A 16,346-nucleotide genomic window follows, 5' to 3' on the forward strand; every position below is an offset into this window, starting at 1 on the left:
CATCAGTCTCCTCCGTGCCGTGTCTCCTGTCCAGTACAGAATGTGTTCAGACAAATTTACATAAACGTTGGATCTCAGTGTGACTCTGAAGTGCTGTACGTTTGCAATTTGTTTTCTCCACCGACAAAACCCACAATGTCGATGAAACGTTCTGCACCGACAAAGACGCCTACGAAGGTTTGAACTTTGAGAGAGTTTAAACGAGAGAGAAATGTGAGAAAATGTTAACGCCTGTGTGAGAAAAGTGTATAAAGTGTGTGGTGAGGGGTTTTACAGACAAAAACAGAGAGAATAATGTAAAAAATAAAGCTGGAGAGCTCATTGTAGCTCATAGTTACAAAAATACAGCTGAGGGTTCAATTGTCAAAGTCCTGAAGACACTATCTCCTTGCTGTGTGTTCTGTAAAGGCCTTCGTTTTAAGAGTTGGTCACTTTAAAGGTCCACTATGTAACTTTTCAGGCGGGGCGTCGCCGTAGAGACAAGCAGGTGAAGTCTAGTACGTTTGGAGAATTCGTAAACGTTTCTATTTTTGACCGATTTAAACACGAGTAATCAAATGCAAGAGACAATCCGTTTGATCCGATTCTGCAGAAAGTGTCGGGCAAAGCAATAAAATCTCCATGGAAACGCATCAGCAAAGTTACACAGTGCAGCTTTCCAGTACAGTTCAGGTTTTTTTGCCTATTGCATGTTATTTTTTAGAACGTGACCCCTGCAATAAACGAGGGACAGTCTACCCAGGGCAGTTAGAGTGACAAAAGTGCACACGGAACATTTCTAAAACATCGGCGAGTACCATCAAAACCACCGTCCACTTTGAGCGCCGTCGTTTTAACCGGAAATCGACAGATACAGTGTTTCGTAATAACCGCTTACATAAACTTCAAACAGCTCAGTGACACCTACATAATCGCCGGAGCGGGTTTAAGGTTTGATTAAGGTGAGATTAGACAGAAAAGACGAACGGAGGAGCAGCGACGGCTCGTTTTCGCGTGTCCCGCCTTAACCCGTCGCTCTGAACTCAAACTGAACTCTCATCTCCTCCACAAAACGTTTACACTACGTCCTGGAGATAAACAAAGACGGCGCATCACGGACGTAGAAGTATTTGTCCTGTTTGTGCGTTACGTGTTTTTTTTGTGTTTCTGTTTTTAGATGTCGACGAGTGCAGCTCCTCGCCGTGTAGCGCCGACGCTCGATGTATGAACGGACTGGGCACTTTCCACTGTCAGTGTCACTCCGGGTTTTACGGCGATGGATTCTCGTGCAGCCAGGAAGGTGAGTTCATTTTAAAGGTGAACCGTGTAACTTTTCTGGTGAAATCTGCGAGTCGACCACCAGATGTTATTGTTTTTCCTGACATGTTCCACAGTTTTTCATTCAATTTGTCTTATCTCCATGGACACGAGGACAGTTATAGGTCAGGATTTTGAACGATAAAAGCGAGAGAGGCAAGTTTAATGCCGTTTCATGGAACCTTCGACTGTATAAAGACGTTTAGCTCCAGTCAAATGAAGCTCATCGAGGCTAGCAGTTATAGCGGCGAGTTTGGAGCTGATATCTGGAATTCTGACGGGTATCATAGCAACCAAAACGCCAATCAGAAGCGAGGATGTTGAAGGTAACGCCCCTTCCCGTCAGCAACAATGGTTTAGCACAAAGCAGGCACTTAGCAACGCTGTCAATCAAACCTGTTGCTAACGCTAACGGGAGTGACCTCGGGGAAAGAAGGACCTGATTTGTCTGTTATTAATGTTCATATTTTGATTTATGGACATAATAGTGGAATAAAAACCCCAGGATCATGTAGAGGGTTAATACGAACATTTAAGACCAGAATGAGTCTGAAGCAGCAGAGACAGAGAGAGGAGACAGATTATCAAAAAAGTGAAAAAAAAACTAAAAAAAACAAAACTAAACTAACTCAAAATAACAAATAAATAAATAAATAAATAAACAAAACAAAAAAACACCCAAAAAATATAGTGAAAATAACCCACAAAATAACAAAAAAATTAATAAATAAACACCCCCCCCCCAAAAAAAAAAAGTTAAAATAACAAAAAAAATTATAAATAAACAAAAAAAACAACCCAAAAAATAAAAAATATAGTAAAAATAACCCTCAAAATAACAAAAAATAAATAAATAAATAAACAAAAAATAAAACAAAAAATAAAAAATATAGTAAAAATAACCCTCAAAATAACAAAAAATTAATAAATAAACAAACAAAAAAAAACCCAAAAAATAAAAAATATAGTAAAAATAACCCTCAAAATAACAAAAAAAAAGAATAAATAAACAAAAAAAACAACAACCCAAAATTAAAAAATATAGTAAAAATAACCCTCAAAATAACAAAAAAAAAAGAATAAATAAACAAAAAAAACAACAACCCAAAATTAAAAAATATAGTAAAAATAACCCTCAAAATAACAAAAAAACCAACAAAAAAAACAACTCAAAATACCAAATAATTACCAAAATGATGATGCTTAGAACAGATCAGGTAACACACGCAGCATCTCCATGGAGACAAGTAGATGGTGCTGGACTCTTATACCAGTAAAGATCCACATTGCGCCTTTAGTTTATCTGTTATTTGCGTGACTAACTCTATGTGTATCAGGTCAAACAGGACGTCCAAAGAGCCACTGCGAACAACACAGAGACAACCTTCAAACTGGACTGGACCACGGCGTTGGCGCTTTTGTTCCGCAATGTGAAGCCGACGGACGCTACAGGCCGCTCCAGGTACGCGCTCCAGCTTTACACGCTCCAGCTTTACACGGCCCGCAGTTGGACTTTGAAACGCACAAATAGACCAGAACTGATTAGAAACTGATTTGAATTCATTTTATTTCAGTGTCATGGCTCCACTGGACATTGCTGGTGCGTGGACAACAGCGGACAGGAGAAGCCAGGCACCAGGACGCCACCCGGGACTCCGCCCACAGACTGTAACAAACCAGGTGTGAACAGGTTTAGTTCATTTTTAATATTTTTTATATTTACGCAACTCAATCTATTCACTGCTGTTGTGTTTTTGATGGTCCAGATGAACCGGCTCGTCATAAAACCCAATGTGAGCACCACAGAGACAGCGTCCAGACGACCAGTCCAGAAGGTTACCCCATCGCCGGCGTGTTTGTCCCGCAGTGTGACGCAGACGGACAGTACAGACCTCGACAGGTAAGAACCACGGACGTTTAAGGAAATCTAGAAACTCAAGATGGCGTCGTCGAACCCAAGACGGCCTCTGCTCGTCGGGGCGTGTGCCGAAAAATAATACGGGCCAGCTCCTCCCACCGCGTGACAGAATCAGAACGATAGCTGCTAGAGCGGAGCTAGCGCAGCCTCAGAGCGGAATAACTTTTAGACACTTTGAGGATTTAACATTTTTGAATGTTCGTGTTGTGAAAATAAAGAATCCTTAGAAAATCTGACCTTTGTGAAAGCTCTGGATGTCCCGTCAGAACAAGCGATAGAGCGATAGCTGCTAGAACAGAGCTAGCACGGGCTCAAAGCGGGGCTAGGCTAAATCTTACTAAGCTAACTTTTAGGCACTTTGAGGATTAAAAGTTTTTTCAAGTTCACGTTGTGGAAATATAGAAGAATCCTACAAATCCACAAAAAAGTGAATTCACAAAAACTGCGTTCTTTTGTGCGCTCTTCGGCGCTGCAGTACCTGGAGCGGCCACTAGTCACTCTCGCCCGGGGACAGAGGGGGAGTGTCTTATCCAGCTGCTATTATAGAAAACCAGACTCAAAACTCACCTGTTCAGACCAATCACACATCTTTTATCAATCAGTTTTTTGTCATGTTTTATTGTATTTGTATGTTTTTATCTCATTTTTATTTTTATTTTGTTCAGTGTTTTGAAAGGCGCTTATAAATAAAATGCATTATTATTATTACAGATCCATCGTAATAACACGCTCCTCACTACACAGCTTTGTCACAGTAATATAACCGGAGTAAAATGTGACGTCATGTGACCCACAGTGTCATGGTTCCACCGGACACTGCTGGTGCGTGGACGGTACGGGACAGGAGCGACCCGGCACCAGGACGTCCCCGGGATCCCCCCCAGCGGACTGCGGCGAGCCAAGTAAAACCATTTATGTCACAGTCAAGTTATACAGTTACATCTGTGGTGGGAGAAGAACTCGAGTAAAAATACAGATACAGGAGCAGAAAAAAGCTCAAGTAAAAGTAAAAGTATCACATGAAAAATCGACTTAAGTAAAAGTATTAAAGTGCATGTTTAAAAATGTGCTTAAAGAGTAAAAAGTAAAAGTATTTCTCACAGATTTTGAGTCTTATGAAGCTTCAAATGTGGTGGTTTTGATAAAGATTTGAGCTGAATTTTGTTTTTATTTGTATATTTTTGTTGTTCTTGGTGTTCTTGGCTAAAAACTCCTGTAATTTAAAAAAAAAAAAGGGAAAAAAAAGCAAGATAAGTTAAATGCCATACTGTGGAACATTCTAGACAATGCAAATTTCCATCAGAATTTCCATAGTGCTCCTTTAAACCAAAGAACGACAGAGGACGACATCCATTCAGAATCAATGAACATGTATCATTTTTTTATATTTTTTTTCTCTATTTCCCCTCAGTTTTACCTGGTCGTCCTAAGACTCACTGTGAGCACCTCAGAGACACCGAGGGGTACCCCATACTCGGAGCTTATGTGCCCCAGTGCGACGCAGACGGACAGTACACGCCACAACAGGTACGAAGATTATTATTATTATTAAATTAAAATTGTTACATTATTCTCTGATCTGTTTTTATGTCGTTTCCTCGTCACACACAGACCTGGAGTTGTGTTTTGTTTCATTCTCACACGTTTAACGCACAAACCTGCAGATTTAAGCTGGAAAACACTCTGTTCCACCTTGTGATGTCATCATGTGGCGATACAGGAAGTGCTCCACTGTGGTTTTAAACTCCACACACCTTCATTTTTAGAATCATTTGGATCATTTCAGGAATCCCGGAATTGCCACTTATCTCGACTGACCTAAAGGTAAAAGGAGCTGTGATCTAACTAAAAACTACCACTCGATGACATCACAAGGTGGAACAGAGCGTTTTGAGCTGTGGAGATGTTACAAACTAATAATAAATGAAACAAAACACAACTCCAGGTCTATTTTTTGAGGACGAAACAGCGTTAAAACGTGACTTAACGCTCACAAGAGTCATTTTTTTCTGTAACATAGCACCTTTAAACACACTAAAGTTTCAGTTTTGTTGGTTATTTTATGTCTTTATTTTCATTTCAGTGTCACGGCTCCACTGGACACTGCTGGTGTGTGGACAGCGCTGGACAAGAGCGACCGGGGACCAGGACTCCCCCGGGGACGTCCCCTCACAACTGCACCCACCCAGGTAACTCTCCAATTCACTATTTTTCCAACACAAACATATCGACAGAAGCTAATCGGTTATAATAAAATCTCGCAGAAGGACCCGTGCGTCCTAAAACCCAGTGTGAGCACCACAGAGACAGCGTCCAGACCGCCAGTCCAGAGGGGTACCCCATACTCGGCGCTTTTGTACCCGAATGTGACGCTAACGGGCGCTACACACCTCAACAGGTAAACACACGCACTATTTAACGTAAATTTGGGACTATAAGCCGCGACTTTTTCCTCCACGCTTTGAACCCTGCGGCCGATACAACGGTGCGGCTTATGACGGCCACCGGGGGGCGCTCTCTGGCTGTAAACGTAAAAGTGAGACAGACGTGGGGAAAGATTCTGCTCTGAAGAATTCACGAGTTTTGATTTTGAACTGTCATTTTGCGCATCATGGAAAACACACGAAGAAATGGACATGATGCAGTTTTTAAGATAAAGAAGGAAATAGAGCCACTGCACGTAAGTTTGAGCAACAAAGAAGGAAATAGAGCCACTGCTGTAAGTTTGAGCAACAACGAAGGAAATAGAGCCACTGCACGTAAGTTTGAATCGAAGAAGGAAATAGAGCCACTGCACGTAAGTTTGAATCAAAGAAGGAAATAGAGCCACTGCACGTAAGTTTGACCAACAAAGAAGGAAATAGAGCCACTGCATGTAAGTTTGACCAACAAAGAAGGAAATAGAGCCACTGCACATAAGTTTGACCAACAAAGAAGGAAATAGAGCCACTGCACGTAAGTTTGACCAACAAAGAAGGAAATAGAGCCACTGCACTTAAGCTCGGCATCAATGAATCCAACTTGGTCGATGTAAAAAGACGACAAAATCTTTCAGAGGAAATAAAAGCAGAGGCTCGTGTTGGTGCAGCTTTATTTTCTAAACCTGCAGGTGTGTTCATCCTGTGTTGATGTCGTGTCGGTGCCAATTTTCAGGCACAGTTTTAAAAAAAACATGTCCGTGCACCGTCTTTCTGTGTAAATATCTCACGTTACAATATGAAAACCTGCGGCTTATATTTGTACAAAATTGATTTTCTTTTCAAGGTGCGCTCTATAGTCTGAAATTGACGGTATTTACCAAAAATATAAAACTATGACTTGTGTGTTGATCTGATATTGTGTTTTTTTAGTGCGACGGGTCTACGGGGTACTGCTGGTGCGTGGACAGCACTGGACAGGAGCGACCGGGCACTAGGACCCCGCCCGGTTCACCCTCGGCAGACTGCGATCGACCAGGTATGTTTTTTGTTTTTTTAGTACTATAACAGTCATTTAAATACAATAACCATTTTTTCCCAGTGATATTTTTCTTTTTGTAACATTAGAATATAAGTCGGTCTCTCCATAACTCGATTTTTCTTCCACGATGTCCTTCCAGTTGCGAAGCGTAGGGGGCGTCCTCCTTATGCCATGTGCGTGTAAAGGCTTTTTTTGATGCCGCCAATAACATCTTGATTAAATAATAGTACTTTTTTGGAAAGTGTGCGTCGGTTTTTAGCCCAAAACACATCGTTCTTGGTCGTGTGCAGCCAAATATTTTCCCCGTTTCTTTGCTCAAATTATCCCAAAATTGTGACACCTTGTTGCGCCGCCAAAACACATGGTTGCTCCACAGATAGTGATGCTTTTTTAAATTTTTGGTGTGATGAAAAATCTGATTATGCAGCAGAATATTCTCCAGTTTGTTGAATTAGTTGAGGTTTTCTGATTTGGACACATTTTATCCCAGTTTTCATCACTTATTTCTTCTTTAATTTCTTTCGTCCGTTTATCTCTGATGTTTAACGACGTATTTTTCCCGTTGACCCCTAAACCTTTGCACTGTTTAGATATAATTTTTACACTTCTTGTTCTTAAACGCAGCCCAAAGTATCACAGTGATTATATTTACTTCACTCGGTCTGATCACTTTTTGACTCTTTTTGACACTTTTAGACTAGCGGTTGTGGACTTTCCGTTACCGTAACAACGCAACCGATCGTGCTTCGTGTAAATTCAAACGGCGTCTCAAAGTGTAGACATGAGGCTCTTTAAATATGTCACTTATTTTATCAAAGATACAAACTCATAAGCTGCAGAACTTCAGATTTTCTTTAGTAAACATCCCAAAAATATGGCAAAATCAATGTCTTTTCTGCATAAACGCCTGACTTTTTTTTTTTATAGAAAGGGCTGTAAAAACCTAACTCTAAGTACAATCTGCATAATCTCTTGTATAAATGTTGATTACTGTTCAAATATGTAATTTCAAGTGTTTCTGAGTTGGCCACATAGTTTTTTCATTGTTTACTTGCATAAAAGTGACTCAAAAGTACATTCGTTTTTATATTTTTCTTCTACTTAAACTGATATTACACATTTATTCGATGCATCAATGGAAAAACAAGGATGGATTTGTAAAATAGAGGTGGTTGTGTGAAAAAGGGCAAAAGTACATGCGGATACTTCGTTTAACATGATTTTTATGGCTCAAAAAAGAAAAAAAGTCTAGGCGAGCTGTAACCTGTAATTGTCTATAATCCTTTATTTGCCCACTTTTTAAATTTAATCTTCAGAATTCCTGGTTTAAAATTTGTATTATATGCTAGCCAACGTAAAAGTTTAATTTCTTTCTCCAATTTGAATCTTCTTACAGCACGAATTTGGTTATGGAATCGATCGTAGTTTCATTTTCTCGGACCGGGTGCGTTTAAAAACATAAAAAACAAACTCATTACTGTTCCTCGAGTGAAATAATACAGACATGACCTTTCCCTGACCCACGGCTGGGACAGTTTGAGTGTTTTTTCGCTGCGAGCGCCACTACCTCTACCAGCAGGTGCGTTATGTCAGAGCGTTCCAAGGGCTTTCTAGCTAAACATTGACCTCTGACCCCTTTAATTCCTGACGTGGATGACAGCTCAAACAGACGGCACACTTAACGCCGGTGTGTTTAACCTTGGAAGTGGCGCTCCGGTGAGGTCATTAGGTGATATCCTCGGAATGCCTGTAAAAACACGCGATGTGAGCGGGCGGCGTGCGGGTGGCGTGCGGGCGGCGTATACGTACAGGTACAGTTTACGTGGAAAAGCTCGCCTGAACCCGTGAGATAATAAACAATCCTCCAGCCAAAGCCAATGAGATGTTTACTCTAGTACGTTTGCGGGTTCGTTTTACTTCTTCAGCTCAAACTGTTTATTTAACAAAAGTCACGGTTTAAAACAACGCGCGTGATGGAAATTTAAGAACTCTATTTTCAAGCGCTTGGTTTACTCTGTTCTGTTTTTGAAATAGTTGTTCCAGAGCGTCCCAAAACCCACTGCGAGCACCACAGAGACAGTGTCCAGACCACCAGTCCAGAGGGATACCCCATACTCGGAGTTTATGCCCCTCAGTGCGACGCTAACGGAGAGTACCTCCCCCAACAGGTGTGTGTGCGTCTCTAAAGCTCCTATAACCATGTTCTAATGCAGTTTCCTCCTCAAAAACAGACCTGGAGTTGTGTTTTGTTTCATTCACACATGTTTGAGTCGCACTTTAAATCATTTCTGCAGCAAAATGAGTGAGATATTCGGTCTTAAATGTTCCTTTATTCTGTTTGTAGTGCCACGGGTCGACTGGTCACTGCTGGTGTGTGGACAGCACTGGACAGGAGAGACCAGGGACTAGGACATCTCCTGGTTCAGCGTCGCATAACTGCAGCCAACCAGGTGAGATTATAAGAAAATACACCACCATTTTGAAGAGAAACAGGACACGCCCTCTCATTAACTCTTTATTTTTCTTTTTTTTTAAACTACTTTTCGAGATTTTATTTATACACAGAACATATCAAATGTATTAAGTAAAATATATGGAATTATTTAATAAAGAAAAATGTGAATTAACTAAACTAATAAATAAATAATAAATAAATAACTAATAAATATTTTTCGACAAAGCAAAGAGCGGCCATTTTGAAAATTTGAATATAAAATGTAAAAAAAAATATTATGTAGAGTTATTTCAGGTTTTTTCTTTTACTACATAATTCCATAAATTTTACTTCATATATTTGATGTCTTCTGTGTGTATATAAACTGTAGAAAGTAGTAAAAACAAATAAAAATGTAAAAAAAAACATTGACTGAGAGGGCGTGTCCAAACTTTTGACCATCATTAGTTACTTCCCTCTCTATAGAAATATGAAATAATGTTACTATTATGATTTTTTATACATTTTTAGATGAACCAGAGCGCCCTAAAACCCGATGTGAGCACCACAGAGACAGCATCCAGACCACCAGTCCAGAGGGGTACCCCATCGTCGGACTTTATGTGCCCCAGTGCGACGCAGACGGACAGTATTCTGCTCAACAGGTAACGACAGGTTTATTACTGTATGTGCAAATCCATTTCTGCTCACTCAGGGTGTCCAGTTATTATTTTACATTTTATGACTTTGGAGGAGTATTTTTTACTTTAAATAGCACTGAATAAGTCAAGTCCTCTTGTTTTTGTTAATGAAATTCAGATGTAAAGCCATTTTATTTGTATTTTATTAGAAAATCAAATTAAATAAATAGTGATAAAAGAAAGAAAGACCTTCCACCAGTTAACTTTATGTGTTTATTCTAGTGTCATGGCTCTATTGGACACTGCTGGTGTGTGGACAGTGTGGGACAGGAGAGATCAGGGACGAGGACAGGCCCTGGGACGCCCTCTGTGGACTGCTCCAAACCAGATCAACCCCAGCGTCCCAAAACCCACTGCGAGCACCACAGAGACAGTGTCCAGACCACCAGTCCAGAGGGGTACCCCATACTCGGAGCATACGTCCCCCAGTGCGACGCTAACGGACAATACAATCCTCTGCAGGTTAGAGCGGAAAATCAGCTCAATCCAGGTTCAAAATATTCAGATTTAACGTTTGTTTTTGTTTTTACAGTGTCATGGGTCGACTGGACACTGCTGGTGTGTGGACAGCACAGGACAAGAGCGAGCGGACACGAGGACCCCTCCAGGATCACCTCCTGTAGACTGTGACCGACCAGGTACAACAGTTTGTTCACTCCTTTAATATAAACATGAGTATAATATTGTGGCCGTGTCAGGTGATTCAAATATATTTATTATGACGCTTCCTGCTCTTAACTGTGGAAATATCCACTTTGATTCATTTATGATGACGCCATTTTTAAAATCATTCCAGTTGAACCAACTCGTCCGAAGACTCGGTGTGAGCATCACAGAGACAGTGTCCAGACCAGCACACCTGAGGGACAGCCTTTGGTCGGGGCCTATGTCCCACAGTGTGACGAGAACGGACAGTACTCATCACGACAGGTAAGAAGAACATGTGCAAATGTTTAGTTTTAGTTCTATTTATCTAGAAATCGTTGAACTTTGTATTTGTTTCAGTGTCATGGGTCCACGGGACACTGCTGGTGTGTGGACAGCACAGGACAGGAGAGGCCGGGCACTCGGAGCTCCCCCGGGACACCTCGAGTGGACTGTGACCGACCAGGTACAAACAGTGTTTGGATACGTGATATATGGTTATAAAAATGACAACATATTAATTAATATGATATGATTCTAGTTGAACCAACTCGTCCTAAGACTCAGTGTGAGCATCACAGAGACAGTGTCCAGACCAGCACACCTGAGGGACAGCCTCTGGTCGGGGCCTATGTCCCACAGTGTGACGAGAACGGACAGTACTCATCACGACAGGTAATGTGAAAGTTTACATTTCATTAACATTTGTCTTAAAATTCTTGTCTTAAGAACAAAAAATAAATGGTGTTGTCTGTTTCAGTGTCATGGGTCTACGGGACACTGCTGGTGTGTGGACAGCACAGGACAGGAGAGGCCGGGCACACGGAGCTCCCCTGGGACACCTCGAGTGGACTGTGACCGACCAGGTACAAAGAACTGAACTAAAACTAAACTTGTTATTTACAAAATGTTTACTTAAAGCATCAATATGATATGATTCTAGTGGAACCAACTCGTCCTAAGACTCAGTGTGAGCATCACAGAGACAGTGTCCAGACCAGCACACCTGAGGGACAGCCTCTGGTCGGGGCCTATGTCCCACAGTGTGACGAGAACGGACAGTACTCATCACGACAGGTAACACAATAAAAACAGAACGGGTCATATAAGATTCATCTGAACTTTTCTAATAAACTATTTCCATTTGCTTCAGTGTCACGGGTCCACGGGACACTGCTGGTGTGTGGACAGCACGGGACAGGAGCGACCGGGGACTCGGAGCTCCCCTGGGACGCCTCGAGTGGACTGCAACAAACCAGATCAACCCCAGCGTCCCAAGACCTACTGTGAGCACCACCGAGACAGTGTCCAGACCACCAGTCCAGAGGGGTACCCCATACTCGGAGCATATGTCCCCCAGTGCGACGCGGAGGGACAGTATCTACCTCAACAAGTACAAATATAAACCAGAATGTTACTGTGAAAAAAGGTCAGCTTCTGAAACTAACCCGTTGTTATTGTTTTTAGTGCCACGGCTCCACTGGACACTGCTGGTGCGTGGACACGACAGGACAGGAACGAGCTGGATCTAGGACAGAACCTGGTGTCCCCCCTAAAGACTGCAGTAAACCGGGTGAGCCGTTTGCCTCCGTGTCCTCAGTCGCCCTCCACTTCAAATATACAAGTTTGTTTGTCTCGGTGTAATTAAAACAAAGTGCGTGTTCTCCTCAGATGAACCGGTGCGTCCAAAAACCCACTGCGAACACCACAGAGACAGTGTCCAGTCCAACGCAGACGGGCGTCCCCTGATAGGAGCCTATGTTCCACAGTGTGATGCCACCGGACAGTACGTGCCCAAACAGGTGTGTGTGTTTTCACTGTGTTACTATAATAATGTAGAGATGTGTGGTTATAATGTCATACATGTTTGATTTTAAGTGTCACGGTTCATCTGGACATTGCTGGTGTGTGGACGTCAACGGACGAGAGAGGGCAGGGACCAGAACTCCCCCAGGGTCTCCTCCCCTCGACTGCAACAGACCAGGTACTCGAGACAGTTGATACTTAAATACAACGAGCACTTCTGTAGAGAATGTGTAAAAAGTCTTATATTACCCAAAAACTGACTCTTGTAACTTTAATCCATGTTCTAATGTCGTCAGCGCATCAAAAACACACCTGGAGTTGTGTTTTGTTTCATTCACACATGTTTGAGTCACACTTTATTATTAGTCTAAGCTCAAAACGCTCTGTTCCACCTCGTGATGTCATCAAGTGGTAGTTTTCAACCGTTTTAACAGCTCCTTTTATCTTTAGTTCAGTTGAGATTTGAGTTCAATTCCGGGACTGAAATGATCCAAACGATTCTATAAATGAAGGTGGAGTTTAAAAACACTTCCTGTATCACCACACGATGACATCACAAGGTGGAGCAGAGTGTTTTGAGTTTGAGAGAAGCAGCGTTTGTGCGTTAAACACCTGCGAATGAAACAAAAAAACACAACTCCAGGTCTGTTTTTGATGAGAAAACAACATTAGCATTCGCTTTTCACACAAGATGAGCCAACGTTTTTACTATAATCTGATTTTTTTTGCTTTTATTGGACTACAGTTTTATGAATTTGCATGTTTTATGACTTTACATGTGTTTTATTATGAATCAGCTGTTGCATATTTGATCTCGTACGGCGCTTTAGGGGCTGCGAATGTCCTTTAGAAATAAATTTGCCCAATTTGAAGACAATTTAAAAGATAATATATGTAGTTTTTGAATTATAATTTGCTATAATCATAAGTTTAAACCTTTAGATTCAGAGCAGAAACCTGTGCTCTCATTTCTGTGTTTAATTGTGCAGTTGCTAGGGAAAATGTAATATATTCCACTGAGAAAACCTGTGTACGAAACATAAATAGAGCGGATTAACTTCACCGTTTGCTCAAATGTAGCTATGACTTTGAAGTGTTTTTCCCACCGTGGCTATAAGACCCACATGCCCTCCCGCTCCTCTCCAAACCTGCCCATAAATCCAGTTTATGATCGCCCCGAAACATCTGAACAGGTCATTTCGTAGCCCGGCAACCCACTCCAACACAACGCACGAGCATTTCTGTCCAGCTGAGCGACGACGAGGAGCTCCGCCCACTTCACACATGCGGCGCAGACATAAACAGGACGTGCACGCCGCGCGGTTAATCCTGGACTGTCCACCTACAGCGGCTCTTTGATTATGTTCTGAGTCGGTTTGAGTTCATTCGAGTCCGCCGTTTTGGTCCTTAATCTTAGTCTGTGTCGTGATCAGTCAAACCCACGGCCTCTTTGATGACTGCGGCGTGTAAACTTCATGAGGAAACGTATAAATGTTCTGCTGATTTGAAATGTAAACGGGGAATAGCAGGGTTCCGTTTATACAGTAGGAAGAGTTCACAGCGGCGGCGTTTTGTTTCAGACGAGCAAAAAGTTCTGGATGTAAAAATCACAGTTGTTTTTTCCATTGATGTTTGAATAATTCAGTTCATAGCGCGTTTAAAACGACTCGAGCTGACCAAAAAGTCTACAAAAAAACAAATGAGTTCTTCTCTCAGAATGAAAACGCTCTGTTCCACCTTGTGATGTCATCAAGTGCCGATACAGGAAGTGCTCCACTGTGTTTTTAAACTCCACACGCCTTCATTTATAGAATCATTTGGGTCATTTTAGTTCTGGAATTGCCAAACTCTACTGAACTAAAGGTAAAAGGAGCGGTTAAAACGGTTGAAAACTACCACTTGATGACATCACAAGGTGGAACGGAGGGTTTTGAGCTTTGGAGATGTAGACAGACTAATAATAAAGAGTTTTTCCAACATGTGTGAGTGAAAAACACAACTCCAGGTGTGTTTTTGAGGAGGAAATGGCATTAGAACATGGATTAAAGCTCATGAGAGTCAGTTTTGTGTCATATAGAAGCTTTAAAAACCTTAAAAACTTGAAAATTCTTTAAATCTTCCCCCAAACAGACCACCTCATAGCTTAATATCCCCATAAAACTTGCATAACCTTCAGGTTTTTTCACTTAAATATGGCAAATTATCATATTCTGACCTGATGTGACTCGTGTTCTGTTTTAATCTCATTTGAAAACCTTCACGTTTCCATAAGAACCTAAAGTAAATGGTGTTTTAAATGTGCGTTCCAGCCCCCGTCGCCCCCACCCAGCGTCCCGAGAGCGTGTGCGAGCGCTGGAGAGCCAGTCTGATCCAACATTACGGAGGGAAACCAGAGCCACAACAATATTTACCTCAATGTGAACCAGACGGACACTTCAGGTTCAGACCAGACCACAATATTCAGTGTTTTTTGTGTTAAAATGTCAGATTCTTACGGTTGTTTTTGTGTTAGTCCTGTCCAGTGTTACGGCGAGACCACGTACTGCTGGTGTGTGGACCAGGACGGACGGGAGGTTCCTGGGACCAGATCTCATGATGTGGTCAAACCTGCGTGTGAGTGTCAAAATGGTGCTTCTCAAACTGTGGGACCCGGGCTCCTTTGGGTCCTCTGCAGTTATCGTCTTTTATGGTCATTTTAATTCGACGCAAAATGATTTAAACCTGAAATTTAAACTTGAATCAATGTGTAACTGGTCTAAAATCTAAAAGGTGCATGAAGATCACTTTATAGCAGCGACTTCTAGTGTTTAAATGGATACTGGTTTTGCTTTTTTTCCCTCAATTTACTTATTCATAAAAAAACAAAAAAACAAAAACAACTGGGGTTCACCGATCACAACAACTAATTAATTATTACATATATTTTTTTATTATTTTATTTATTCATTTATTATTTTTGTATTTATATTATCTTCATCTTCTTTTAATTATTACATATATTTTTTTTATTTTATTATTATTTTATTTATTTTTTTATTTAATTATTTTTATTTATATTATTATTTATATATTTATTTATTTACATTCTTTGCATCTTCTTTTAATTATTACATATATCTTTTATTATTTTATTTACTTAATTATTATTTTTTATTTATATTATTATTTCTATATTTATTTATTTACATTCTCTTTATCTTCTTTTAATTATTACATATATTTTTTATTATTTTATTTATTTAATTATTATTATTTTATTTATATTATTATTTCTGGTGCGACTTATACAAACACACACGTCTCACACACACACGTACTGTACAAACTTACTCATTAAACTAACATAAATATCTCTGTTTATCCTCGTCAGGCCTTCCCTCTGTGGCTCCTCCCACCGTGCGCCCCGTGCCCCGCCCAAACGTCACCCCCCCGCCGAACGCCGACGTCACACTGCTGTACGCTCAGGGGCAGAAGATCGGAGCGCTGCCATTGGACGGGACCAAACTGGACGCTAACCGCTCCAAGACGCTGCTGACTCTACACGTACGATTCTAGACACTTTGATATATTTTTGGTTTGTGTCGTACATGGAAACGTCATTTGTTTGTTTGTTTGTTTGTTTGTTTACCGCAGGGCTCTATAGTCGTTGGAATCGCCTTCGACTGTAAAGAAAACCAGGTGTACTGGACTGACCTGTCGGCTCGGACCATCAGCAGAGCCTCCATGCTGCCAGGGGCGGAGCCAGAGATCCTCATTAGCTCGAGTAAGAATGACAATTTTAGCCTTGAATTAACAAAAACACGTGAGTTATTCTTTATTTTCAAAGACTTAAACACGTAAACAGCCGGATCAAAGCGTAAATGGGATGTTAGGTCGATTATTTGGGAAAGTTGTGAAGATTTCAAGACTCTCAAAGTCCCTCAAAGCGCTTTAGATCAAGGAACCGCCCACTTTCATACAGGGAGGTGGGTTAAGTGTCTTGCCAAAGGATCTGTGGGAGCGGGACTCGAACCGCCGACCTTCAGATCAGTGGAAGAACGCTCGACCAACTGAGCCACTTTCGCCCAAATGTGTCTGTTCTGGTTTT

The 16,346-nt window shown here is 41.2% G+C and overlaps 1 protein-coding gene across 2 annotated transcripts in view; it reads left to right on the forward strand.

Annotated features, from left to right (window-relative positions):
- Window positions 1-16,346, forward strand: part of nid2a (nidogen 2a (osteonidogen)) — a 72,175-nt gene that overhangs the window by 46,839 nt on the left and 8,990 nt on the right. Inside the window, exons 17-43 of one of the 2 annotated variants that reach the window (XM_055227287.1) lie at window positions 1,157-1,279; window positions 2,634-2,758; window positions 2,871-2,976; window positions 3,063-3,196; window positions 4,011-4,116; window positions 4,626-4,741; window positions 5,298-5,403; window positions 5,479-5,612; window positions 6,565-6,670; window positions 8,708-8,841; window positions 9,018-9,123; window positions 9,639-9,772; window positions 10,031-10,270; window positions 10,341-10,446; window positions 10,605-10,738; window positions 10,814-10,919; window positions 10,995-11,128; window positions 11,214-11,319; window positions 11,397-11,530; window positions 11,607-11,846; window positions 11,921-12,026; window positions 12,125-12,255; window positions 12,332-12,437; window positions 14,569-14,698; window positions 14,772-14,872; window positions 15,630-15,802; window positions 15,893-16,022. In XM_055227287.1, the coding sequence (XP_055083262.1) occupies window positions 1,157-1,279; window positions 2,634-2,758; window positions 2,871-2,976; window positions 3,063-3,196; window positions 4,011-4,116; window positions 4,626-4,741; window positions 5,298-5,403; window positions 5,479-5,612; window positions 6,565-6,670; window positions 8,708-8,841; window positions 9,018-9,123; window positions 9,639-9,772; window positions 10,031-10,270; window positions 10,341-10,446; window positions 10,605-10,738; window positions 10,814-10,919; window positions 10,995-11,128; window positions 11,214-11,319; window positions 11,397-11,530; window positions 11,607-11,846; window positions 11,921-12,026; window positions 12,125-12,255; window positions 12,332-12,437; window positions 14,569-14,698; window positions 14,772-14,872; window positions 15,630-15,802; window positions 15,893-16,022 (3,507 nt within the window). The remainder of the gene's footprint in view (window positions 1-1,156; window positions 1,280-2,633; window positions 2,759-2,870; window positions 2,977-3,062; window positions 3,197-4,010; window positions 4,117-4,625; window positions 4,742-5,297; window positions 5,404-5,478; window positions 5,613-6,564; window positions 6,671-8,707; window positions 8,842-9,017; window positions 9,124-9,638; window positions 9,773-10,030; window positions 10,271-10,340; window positions 10,447-10,604; window positions 10,739-10,813; window positions 10,920-10,994; window positions 11,129-11,213; window positions 11,320-11,396; window positions 11,531-11,606; window positions 11,847-11,920; window positions 12,027-12,124; window positions 12,256-12,331; window positions 12,438-14,568; window positions 14,699-14,771; window positions 14,873-15,629; window positions 15,803-15,892; window positions 16,023-16,346) is intronic. The other variant, XM_055227290.1, reaches the window with a different exon arrangement.

This window comes from Periophthalmus magnuspinnatus, chromosome 2, assembly GCF_009829125.3.
Source record: "Periophthalmus magnuspinnatus isolate fPerMag1 chromosome 2, fPerMag1.2.pri, whole genome shotgun sequence".
NCBI classification, from domain to species: Eukaryota; Metazoa; Chordata; class Actinopteri; order Gobiiformes; family Gobiidae; genus Periophthalmus; species Periophthalmus magnuspinnatus.